The sequence below is a fragment of the Etheostoma spectabile genome, chromosome 18, assembly GCF_008692095.1.
Source record: "Etheostoma spectabile isolate EspeVRDwgs_2016 chromosome 18, UIUC_Espe_1.0, whole genome shotgun sequence".
NCBI classification, from domain to species: domain Eukaryota; kingdom Metazoa; phylum Chordata; class Actinopteri; order Perciformes; family Percidae; genus Etheostoma; species Etheostoma spectabile.
In genome coordinates, this window is record NC_045750.1 from 4,919,791 (window position 1) to 4,932,034 (window position 12,244).

The 12,244-nt window shown below is 42.0% G+C and overlaps 2 protein-coding genes across 2 annotated transcripts in view; both read left to right on the plus strand.

Annotated features, from left to right (window-relative positions):
• Positions 1–266: 266 nt before the first annotated feature.
• On the plus strand, positions 267–6,066 carry LOC116706807 (uncharacterized). Its single transcript, XM_032543838.1, has 4 exons — positions 267–501; positions 1,540–1,809; positions 4,158–4,548; positions 5,665–6,066. The coding sequence occupies exons 1-4, from the start codon at positions 372–374 to the stop codon at positions 5,915–5,917; spliced, it is 1,044 nt and encodes a 347-aa protein (XP_032399729.1). The 5' UTR covers positions 267–371; the 3' UTR covers positions 5,918–6,066.
• Positions 6,067–11,911: 5,845 nt separating this feature from the next.
• Positions 11,912–12,244, plus strand: part of pex7 (peroxisomal biogenesis factor 7) — a 44,625-nt gene continuing 44,292 nt past the window's right edge. Inside the window, 1 exon segment of the mRNA XM_032543848.1 lies at positions 11,912–12,094. The gene's annotated coding sequence lies outside the window, so the exon portion shown is untranslated.

Sequence of the window (12,244 nt, forward strand, 5' to 3'; positions counted from 1 at the left end):
ACACACACACACTCAGACTCACACAGACACACACACACACACACACACACACAAATGCCCCCCTACACAAACACACACAGAAAAAAAAAAAAAAATTACATTTTGCATTTTTTTTAAATAGATGTAATAAATAAAAACGAAATACCCCGTAAAAATAAAAAAGATTATTAAGATAATTGAATAAATAAACACAAAACTTTTTGTTAATTTGCTCTAAAAATGTAAATGTATTTGTGACGCGCGGCTGGGAGAACCAATAGCGGTCGCTTAGCTTCGCACCGGAAGCGGAAAACGCACCGTTGTTGTTTTCTTCTTCTTCTTCTCGTCTCCTTTCACTCCACCAGGAGGGTTTCGGGAGTTATTAAACACAAATGGAGCACAAACTGATCCTGGCGGTCTCCGGCTTCCCGAGTCTCTACGACACCAACTCTCCGACCTACAGGGACCTGAACATGAGAGCCGAGTCGTGGAGACAAGTCTCAGAGATCGTCGGTGTTCCCGGTAAGTTGTTTATTTATTTAATATCGTCGACAGTCCCTCTGCTAAGTCTCGGGTTGTTCCACCGACTCGCCCGCACGGAGCTGACGCCCGGTGGCCGGGAAGTGAGACTCCGTTAAACCACTTTATTCGTTACAAATCACAACAAATCTCCTCTCGAAAAGATCACAACAACAGCGAGTCCGTCCCTCAAACCCCTCCGACTGTCTGCCGCTTGCCGCTCCGAGCACATTGGTTCCTACTGAAGACGTATTGTACATCTTAATAACACAAATGTGTAGTTCGTTAAAAAAAAGTAAAGAGACTCTATATTTACTAAAATAGCTGACCACTTACAGACTTAAAATACACCGTTACAAGTCTTACATTGAAAGAAAAAGTTAGAAGTTCTCATAAAGCAGAAAAATACCCCTGTGAGGGTTTTACAGTTTAGTTTATTATTTTAGTTTCCGGTCAGTTATGCACAAAACAGCACATTGACCATACACATATAACCAAATAAACTACAGTGTGTGTGTGTGTGTTTAATGGTTATTATAGTTTTAAGAATGGCAAGGCAGCTTTATTTATATCCAACTAAAGATGTAAACCTTAAAAACACACCGGTATGACGTCAGTCTAAAACTATTACAGCACAACTAAGAGAGACAGGTTAAAGGGAGGAGGCTGGTCGGGCTAGAACTCTCCCCTGCCGGATGGGGCTGGACTGCCCTGCCTCCATCTAGTTTTTATTATTGATTATATGGTAAATTTATCTGACAACTATGAAGAGAAGCAATTTCAAGATAACTGTGGATCATTGAACTTTCACTCCCATACTGATAATAATACATATCATTGATTTGATTCTTTCATGATCATGGCTTTAAATGAACTCTTTTGAACACGGAAGGGCTGAAAATGTATCGACATTGAAATTCTGAAGCCGTTATTGTCACATTTGCACCGTGGGTCTGAGAGAAATGTGTTTTCAAAGACTAATGTTGAATCTGTAGCTACGTGGACATACAGTATAATCTTCTACTTCCTGTGTTTTCCCAGAGTCTGAGTGCAGAAGGAAGTGGAAGACGCTGAGGGACCAGCACCGGAGGGAACGCCAGCGGGAGAAAGAGAGGCGCGAGAGCGGCATCGGGCTCTTCAATTACCGGCCGTGGAGGTACTCGGCCATCCTGTCGTTTTTGAACCCGTTTATCGATGCCAGGGCGGCCGGCACCAACGGCTGGGCGCTGGACCCGCAGCCCTCCCACCTCCACCCGGCCGAGATGGGCTGCAGCACGACCACAGACACACGCAGCGACGACGATGACTACGGTCGGTACTTTAGGATGTCTTGAATAGGAGGTCTTCATTTCTTGAGTAACTAAGTAAGTGAGTGAGTGAGAGAGTAAGTAAATAAATGAGTTAGTAAGCAAGTAAATAAATGAGTTAGTAAGCAAGTAAATAAATGAGTTAGTAAGCAAGTAAATAAATGAGTTAGTAAGCAAGTAAATAAATGAGTTAGTAAGTAAATAAATGAGTTAGTAAGCAAGTAAATAAATGAGTTAGTAGCAAGTAATAAATGAGTTAGTAAGTAATAAATGAGTTAGTAATAAATAAATGAGTTAGTAAGCAAGTAATAAATGAGTTAGTAAGCAAGTAAATAAATGAGTTAGTAAGTAAATAAATGAGTTAGTAAGTAAGTAAATAAATGAGTTAGTAAGCAAGTAATAAATAGAGTTAGTAAGCAAGTAAATAATGAGTTAGTAAGTAATAAATGAGTGAGTTAGTAAGTAATAAATGAGTTAGTAAGCAAGTAATAAATGAGTTAGTAAGTAAATAATGAGTTAGTAAGCAAGTAATAATGAGTTAGTAAGTAAATAAATGAGTTAGTAAGCAAGTAATAAATGAGTTAGTAAGCAACGTAAATAAATGAATAGTAAGCAAGTAAATAAATGAGTTAGTAAGCAAGTAAATAAATGAGTTAGTAAGCAAGTAAATAAATGAATTAGTAAGCAAGTAAATAAATGAGTTAGTAAGCAAGTAAATAAATGAGTTAGTAATTAAGTAAGTAAGTGAGTTAGTAATTAAGTACATAATTAATAAAGTATGGTAGTCTCACATTACCAGACCTTCCTCCACAGCGCTGTGGGAGAGGGAGAGACAGGGAGGAGGAGAGGGAGACAGGTGGAGGGGAGACAGATGAAGGGGAGAGAGCGAGGAAGAGGGAGAGAGTAAAGAGGAGAGGAAGAGGAGAGAGAGAAGGAAGAAGAGGTAGAGAGAGACCACCGTTTTGCTAGTGAAACAGGCTTTGAATTCTGGTGGGTGTGTTTTGGGAGTGCCTGATATATCGCCTCAATATCGTTATCACAATATCACATTGCACAATATTATATTGGAGGTGTCGTCATAACTACCGTAATTCCTCTAATAAAAACTGGTAGTCAGTTAAACGCCGGGCGTCTGATATGGTGGCCGGGGGCGTGGTCAACACAGACAAATAAAAGCCGGGGAAAATGAGTGTGAATAATCTCCTAAATGCAAACCCAGCCAACCCGACCCCTAATCCAGCCAATGGCGGGTAACTTAGCCTTGTATTCCAGCCAATAGCGGGTAACATAGCCTTGTATTCCAGCCAATAGCGGGTAACATAGCCTTGTATACCAGCCAATGGCGGGTAACTTAGCCTTGTATTCCAGCCAATAGCGGGTAACTTAGCCTTGTATACTAACCACAGTGGTCGGTGGAGTGGTTTTCAGCGCTAAACATCAGTTTAAAAAATGTGGCAACATGTCCCCGGTGTTAGGAGGCCTGCCGCAGAGTCAGCAGGAGCAACTGTTGAGGGCGAAATAAAGAAAAGGGTGATGAGGAAGAGATGATGAGGGATGGTTAGCCTACTAGGGTTGGGCGATGTCCCCTAAATTGGCAGGTGATCAGACATTTAAATGCCCTTAAATAAACAGTATTACATGCTGCAACTTGACCTACTTTCACTAAACTACGGTGCAGTCTAGACTCAATCAGAGCTCCGTGATCTGCGTAGCGACAGTACAGAAGACAGAGAGAGGCTATCATAACAAATAGGTTGCACGTAAGGGGGGGGGGGTGAGTAGCTTCCAATTAAGGAGCAGCCCAGCTGCCATCTTAAGACAGACGGTTGTCAATTTCCTGTGCACTAGGATTAGCGTGTGGGGGGGGGGGGGCGTGGCATCACATCACAACGGTGGCGCTCCATTGTGATGTTGGTCAGCCATCACGATGAAATATCATCATACAGACCAGTCCATGCACCGTACTTGGTTTCGAACCTACTCGTCTTCAGAAAATGAAAACAGTTTATTATTTATTAACCTTAAATTAGGGGCAATAAAAGACCACGAGTCATCCAAGTCTCATATCAAGTGCACTGCTGAACAAAGATGAGACCCCGGGAGCAGAGTGTGGCAATAAAGGCAAATTGTTTTTCACATCAGTTTTTATTTGCTTAGATTAACACAATATGTATTAATAATACAAAATAATGTACTAAAGAAATTCAAAATATGCTACTGCACTTTCTTTCATAAATTTGAATTCTGGAAAAAGTGGCTGGTAACATTGGGCCTCCACCAGCCACTGTGGCTGGCGGGCAAAAAAGTTAAGTTCCCACCCTGGAAATGTGGTTGTCTTGTGTGTCTTTGTAGACATCTTTGTAGCAGACGCTACGACGACGACGTCCTCGTCCTCCTCGGAGTTCGCGCAGAGGAAGCGTCCCTTCTCCGCCCACAGAGACGTCGTCCGGTTCAAGGCGGCGAAGACGGAGCTGGGCTCGGACCCGGCGGTGGCGGTGGCCGACGCCAGAGACGACTGCGGCGTCCAAACGCAGGCGCACGACAACATGAAGGAGCTGTTTGAGATGATGATGCAGTCCGTCACGTCTCTGGCCGCGTCCCTGGCGTCTTCGCAGCCTTCGTCCTCGCAGCCCGCGGAGCAGACGCCGCATGTGAAGACGGAGGAGCCGGACGCCGAGGTGGTGGAGCTGTCGGACGAATCGGACGGCGAGGCGGAGCGCGGCGCCGCGTCTCCCAGACACAGGTGGATAGTTACACACACACACACACACACACACACACACACACACACACACACACACACACACACACACACATATATATATATATTATATATATAAAATCTCTTTAATCTCCTCCTCTGATATTAAAGCTATGGTGCGGAGTTTCTTCCGCCCCCATGAGGAATTCTAATTGAAGACAAAAGACAAAACTGTTGGCGTGTCCACATGATACAAGCCTTCTGTAATCATGCCCCCCCCCCCCCCCTTACTTCTATGTCTACTTAATGAGAATTTGTCAATATGATGTGTGGACATTTTAGAGCCTGACCGAGAAAGGATTTTTAAGGCCGATACGTATACAAATATTTGGTTATTTAATAATACGATATTCCGAAATATCGGCCGATATACTGTATGTATTTTTTGAAATCCAGAAACGCGTAACAAAACATAAACCGATTTCCATTCCATCCAACATCAGTTATTTGTAGCTATTTATGAGTTCTCACTAAAATAATATGATAATAATTAGTTTTATTGGCCCAACAGAACATCAAAATATATATATATATATATATTATATTAAAGTTCTGGTAAATAAAATGTATAAACATACAAACTTAAGATATGACACTTAAAGTCCTTTTAAACAAAAACACAATATCACAAAAAATAGTCAGCGTTGCCAACAGGGACGCTGTAGAGCGCCCTCTGGTGGACAAACTATGCAACGCCAACACTCATTACATGGTTGACCGGTTGTTTTTTAAATATTCATTTATCAGAATAATTTATTTGTCATTATGAATGATTCTGATGAATGAATATTTAAAAATAAAAATATTTATTTTTTTATCGGCCATTATCATTACCGATACCGATAGTTCGGGAAATGTCTAATATCGGCCCGCCTAAATTTCCATTGCCCTCTAATACATTTTTCTTCTTCTTTATCCCCAGTGTATTATATTATACACTGATCATGAAAGAATCAAATCAATAATATATATTGTTATCAGTATGGGTGTGAAAGTTCAACGATCCACAGTCCTCTTGACATTGCTTCTCTTCATAGTCGTCAGATTAATTTACCATATAATCAATAATAAAAACGTACGTTGTTGTACGGTTTGCAGCCTGTCTGCCCGGCCGGCCCGGGCCCGGAGGAAGAGCGGCGTGGACGGTCTGCTGGAGGACTTCCTGCAGAGGACAGAAGCCCGCGAGGCTCAGCGCGAGCGCGAGCTGGACCCCAGAGACGACGTCACCCTGTTCCTGCTGAGCCTGGCTCCGGCCATGAGGAGGCTCCCCCCACAGAAACAGTCCTGGGTCCGGACCAAGATGCAGCACTTTCTACACGAAGCCGAGTTTGGCGCCGCGAGTTTTCAGTGATTCCCGGGAAATTAATTTGACATTTTATAGGCCGTCGGACCGACCGCCTCCCCGAGGCCACAAAGTGCCTCAGAACACACCGAAGTGACGCCGACTTGAGTGTGTGGAATACGTCTTCATAACATCAGACGCTAATCTGTATTGGTACCTAAAAAAATCTAAACCGGCAGCTGATTGGATGAATGCATCACGTGGATTTGGCTGCTCCCGGATTTTACAACTGAGCATAATGGCGGCTCATTAGAGAGACAATATCATATTTCAATAACATAGTTTATTTCTTGTTTCTGAAAACATTTTAACATTTTAATGTTGTCCTTGGGTCAAATTTGGCCCGTTTTCAGTTTTTTTATCACAAAAAATGGGTGCTGAAAATGTCAACATTAGAAATATCAAATAACTTTGGAAAAAACATCAAAAAATGTCGGAAAAAGCGATAATAATGTTTCGTGGTTGACGGGAAGACAACACAAGGGTGAAGGAGAAATAGGCCGTACAGCGGCTGAATCTGTCTTTGTTCCAGATCCACAGAGGGTCGTTTGAAAGATTCTCCTCACATTTTGAGAGATTCAAGTCACGTTTATCCCACTCGTCATTCCACCAATCAGATTAGTCGTTGAGTCCGACTGCCCGCCTTCTGACTCAACATGTCAGGTCGGCCACGATGAAGGCCGACGGCTCCTCCGACTGTCGAGGACACGGAACACACCGAACAGACTCACGCCACCGACCACGCCAGACTGACGGCCGATTGTCGGGTTGGTGCGTCGTGGCCTTTAGGTGTTATATCTGGTGGAGAGGTTAAAGGCGTCATTCGCCAGGGAGATGTTAGGAGATGTTACATTTTAAAGTGCTCATATTATGCTTTTTTCCCCTTTATTGTGTTAAATATCTTTTTTGTTCACGTAATAGGCTTGAAAACACCTAAAGTCTGTCTCCAACAGAAAGCACTGTTCGCAAACTGCTCTATGGCACGTCCTCATACTCTGCTCCTGACTGGCTAGTAGTCCTTACCTAGCTACTGTCAGGACCCTCATACTCTGCTCCTGACTGGCTAGTAGTCCTTACCTAGGTACTGTCAGGGCACGCCCTCATACTCTGCTTCTGTCTGGCTAGTAGTCCTTACCTAGGTACTGTCAGGGCCCTCATACTCTGCTTCTGACTGGCTAGTAGTCCTTACCTAGGTACTGTCAGGGCCCTCATACTCTGCTTCTGACTGGCTAGTAGTCCTTACCTAGCTACGTAGCATGTGTGACTCCCAACAAAGATGAGAGAGAAGTGAGATGTCTCACTCTGCAGCTAAAACAGAGAGCTCAACACACTGGGTGAAAAGAGGAGCTGCACCAATGTCTAGTACAACAAATATACAGTGTTTTTGAAAATGAAACCATGTAAACCTATTCTGGTACAACATCTAAACACAAGTATCAACCTGAAAAGGAGCATAATATGAGCACTTTAAAAGATTATTTTGGGTTATTTCAGGCCTTTATTTGTATAGAACAGCTTAGACTCCAGAGGAGAGAGAGTAGTAATGACATGCAGCAAAGGGCCGCAGGTCTGAGTCGAATCTGCGGCCGCTGCGTTGAGGAGCAATCCTCTATATATGGGCCCCCTCTCCAACATTTTGTGTCTCTTTCATGGGATATTAAAAAAAAACCTCCTGTTTTCCTGTTTTATTCAAGTCAAAATTTTACCCATTTTCAAAGTTTCTATATTAGAAATTTGAGTTTCTTTCAACTGAATTGTTAAAAAAAAAGCTCTTTAGAAGCCAAGTAAATGATCAATAAATTAGGGTGTTTTATTACATTTTTATAGCATTCGAAAAAGAAGAAGGGATGAAATCCTTGAAAGAGGTGACAAACAAGCGACACAAAGAAAATAAAAGAAAAAAGACGTGTAGAAGAAGAACACGTGAATGTGACATTGTAAAGATTGTACAGTGAAATATTTTGATAAACATATCAAACACATTGTGTCAGAGTTTTATTTTGATGCTGATACTCCAGTAAGATGAATTAATGAATGAATTACACTTTTAATGCTTTCAACATTTTTGCTCCTATTTGGACAAATATTCTCATTTTCATAAAAGAAAAAGAAAAAAAGAATTCAGATTGATTTCCTCTTTATTTCCAAAACAAACTGCACAAAGTCACTTAAAGTTTTTTTGAGAATTTAACACACAAATAGAGAAAACACACACACCACACACACCACACACACACACACACACACACACCACACCACACACACACCACACACACACACACACACACACACACACACAACACACACACACACACACACACACACACACAGTCCAGGTAACACCAGATAGTCACACAGGTTTGTTCAGTATATTCTGCTAAACTGCTACAAACTACAATTTTTTCTATTTTTGTTATTGCCACTCTTCACTCTAACCCCAACCGGCCCATCAGACACCGCCTATCAAGAGCCTGGGCCTGGGTCTGGGTCTGGGTCTGTCTCAGGTTTCTGCCTAAAAAGAAGTTTTTCCTCGCCACTGTCGCACTGTTGCTTGCTCTGGAGGAAACTACTAGACCTGTTGGGTCCTTGTTAATTCTGGAGTGTGGTCTAGACCTACTCTATCTGTAAAGTGTCTCAAGATAACTCTTGTTATGAATTGATACTATAAATAAAATTGAATTGAATTGAATTCTGACCACTCCAGGGACGGACTTTGTCCCAAATAGGCCCATCATCCGGCCATCCGACCCTAGCCTGATACAACCACTACTACGCCATAACTACGCCAGTACTGTAGCCAATCAGACGACTTATTCACAGCCAATAACATCTCAAAACCCATGGTGAGAATTGGGGCTGTGTTTATTAATGAAGCCTTCATATAAAAACAACAAACGCACAATGCCCTTACATCTGCATTGAAAATTAATTGCAAATAATAAAATATTACTGGCTACAAAAAAAACCAAATTACACAGCCTTGTAATTATAAAACAAGTTTACAGTAAAATAGAGTGGGGATGTCACTACAACCGATACTTAATTTTTTTAAGTACGTTTTTTTGTTTATTAATCCCCAGTGGGGAAATTGCAATTTACACTCTGTGTACACACTTTTTGTTAGATTAGATTAGATTATACTTTAGTTATCCCACGACGGGGAAATTCTGTCGTTACAGTAGCAGCATAGCAGCAACAGCAAAAAACAAAAAACAAAACAATAACACACAAACAAGTAAGCACGAAAGAAATACAAGGCAAGAAATACAAGGCAAGAAATAGACAATGAAAATATGGTAGACTGAGTAAGTAAAATGCCGTCAAACAAAAGGATTTTTAAAGTGCGGTTGCCATGATAAGAGAAACAATATTGCGGTGTAAGTGACGTTAAAAATTAAGTTGAATGTGTAATTAGAGCAAAAATCTAATCACACACAGGCCTGAAATACACACACATGCTCAGGACCTATACTTGCACTAATGGAGAGATGTCCATGTCCAGATGGACCAGCGCCCTGAGCGGTTGGGGGGGGGGGGGTTACAGTGCCTTGCTCAAGAGCACCTGGCAGTGCCCAGGAGGTAAAAGGGGCATCTCTCTAGTCACCAATCCACACTCAGTACTTTTTGGTCCATATGGGGACTTGAACCAGTTACCCTCCGGTTCCGGACCCAACTCCCTACGGACTGAGCTGTGAGCTACTGCCCCCCAAACTACTACTACTACTTTCGGTTCTAAAATGACAGAATGCCCCGTGAGCGCCGTTACCAGTGTCAGCAGCATCGGCGCTGCGCCTCTAACTGTAACTGATGGGGGCGCTATACGCTTCAGCGTGTTCCAGTCGATACATTCAGAAGTAGGAGGTCACAAACAAGCCCAAGTCACGCCCTTCTTCTTCTGATCCATGGCACATATCTGAATCTGTAGAAGCAGTGACTTCACACTACTCTATAGTCTCTTTAAAGAAAAGATTTTATGTAATATAACAATTGTTATGTAAGGTAAACACAAAGGAATGAAAATCAGCAATTTTAATCAATATAGTATTTTGTCTCCAGTGATTTATGGAAGTACTGGAAAAAAAACTAAAGGTTCATAACAGTAACATAGAATACTGATCTGATTGGTGCTGCCTCTCTCAGCATCATGCAGCTAGTGATCTTCATCACACTGGATGTCTGCATCATCTCTAAATACTAATGAATGCCGTGTTCCCGTTGCTTTCACATCCATTACTTTCTGAACAGTTAATACCGTATGTGCTCTCTAACTAGTCTAAAACAAGACACCTGCCTAGGCTTTCAGCTGAAACGGCAGTTTTTGATGATGAAATCTATTCTGTTTGAGTGTGTGGTTAACAGGTGTGACAGCAGTGTGTTAGAACAGCGTGTTGTTGATCCACAGTGTTGTGCAAGTTGTGGTTAAAGTCATGGGATAAGCGTGTAGATTTTTGAAAACTGTGATACAGACATACACATTAAGACACACGCATACACACACACACACACACACCCCTCTTATCTCTGCTTGTTTGAGCTGAGTGTTTGGTGTTTTATTATCTCTAATGTAGCTCAGCGTAAATTCTTTCAGGAACATCTAAGTATTAATCAATGCTCTCCTAAATCAATTCAGCTGTTATCTAATGTATATTTTATCATGCTGTGTTTAACTGTCGCATATCCACAACTAGTCTATCCTTAGTGAAATGTTAATGTGCTAAATCCTTTCAGGACGACGTCACTCTTAATCAGTGCTCTACCTAACTCAAATCAGCTGTAGGAGGCGGTCACCTTCCTGCTAAACCAATCAGAATCGTTACATAAATGGCAAGGGCCAATCACAGAGTCACGACCCTGCTTTAAATCTGTTTCTCCCTCTGCCATTCAGCTGTCATTGCAGGCAAGAGAACAACCCTCCACCTCCACCTCCAACTCCACCTCCACCTCCACCTCCACCTCCACCTCCAGTCATCTACTCCACCTTGGTCTGGTCTTCGGGCTCCTTTGTCGCTACCAACCGTGTCTATAGATTCCATCGGTGGGGGTCTGATGGTTCTCTAACCCTATATAGATATACAAAATATTTGTATAGCAATGGAGTCTAATCGCCAAAGACTTTGTACATTTTTTTTGAGCTGTACAATAAATCTCATTTGCATATCTGCAAACATGTCTCTCATGATTAAAATCTTACATCACTCAGGTCTGGACTCCTGTACAGCCTCTAGGAGAGAGCAAGAGTATGTTTGCCCCAAATTTGCCCCCCTGCTGTAGAGTTCTTCTCAGAGGAAGAGGAGGTCACTCTCAGATGCAGAGATAGGGGAGAGGGTAGGGACCATGTTTGGTTTATCAAGTCTCCCCGAATCTTTAGTGTTGCGTCTTTTCAGCAAATGAGCAGAGTGAGCAGGTACGATGATGAAGGTACCCTGGTTATCTCTAATATGTCAGCGGGAGACACAGGGGAGTACTGGTGTGCACTTATTTACCAAGGTGATTGTCACTGTTAGTCAACAGAAAGAGCTCTGTTAGTGTACAACGAGCCCTAAGGAATTTAATAACATGTTTTGTATGATTTGTTCTACAAAATAAATTGCATTGAAAATACAAGGTGTTGAGTTTTTTTGGTAAAGGGGTTAAAACGATTGTGTGTGTGTGTGTGTGTGTGTGTGGTGTGTGTGTGTGTGTGTGTGGTGTGTGTGGGTGTGTGTGGTGTGTGTGTGGTGTGTGGGTTTGTGCGTGTGTGTGTGTCAAATTCAGAAAAAACAAACAGAAAATACATAATATTAAAATAACTGATACATAAGAAAAAGTATATTTGTAACATTTTTGCATACATATGACTGATTTAGTATAATTTCTAGTTGACATACATAATTTACCCGAGTATGCGGTACATTTACCTAATCACGTGAGTGATGATCAGTGTATTTTCATTGTGTTGTCAAATAGGAGAAACGCCGCCGTGTGCCGGCCACTCTAGGGTATCACAGCGTCAGCTGTCAACATCCGGGTAGTTGGGTCAGCTGACCAAAACAAGGAAGCGCTGACTTCGTTGCGAAGTTGTCGGCCGGGAGTATTCGGAAGAGAAAAGCTGCTGGAAACATTGTTTTTATGGATTTATGAACCGGTTTCCGGTAGTTTTAACGTTTCGACGGGACGGTGGAGTGTAAAGCTGGTTGTTTTTAACCTGTGAGTACCGCGAAAAATCACCTGTTAACTACAACTGCCTGTGTGTGTAATGTGGTGCCGTTACAGCGGATATTTTGGTCATTTTCTATGTTGTTTATTTTGATTTTTGGAATGATTGTGTCACAATAGCAGATGTAAAATATAAAGAGT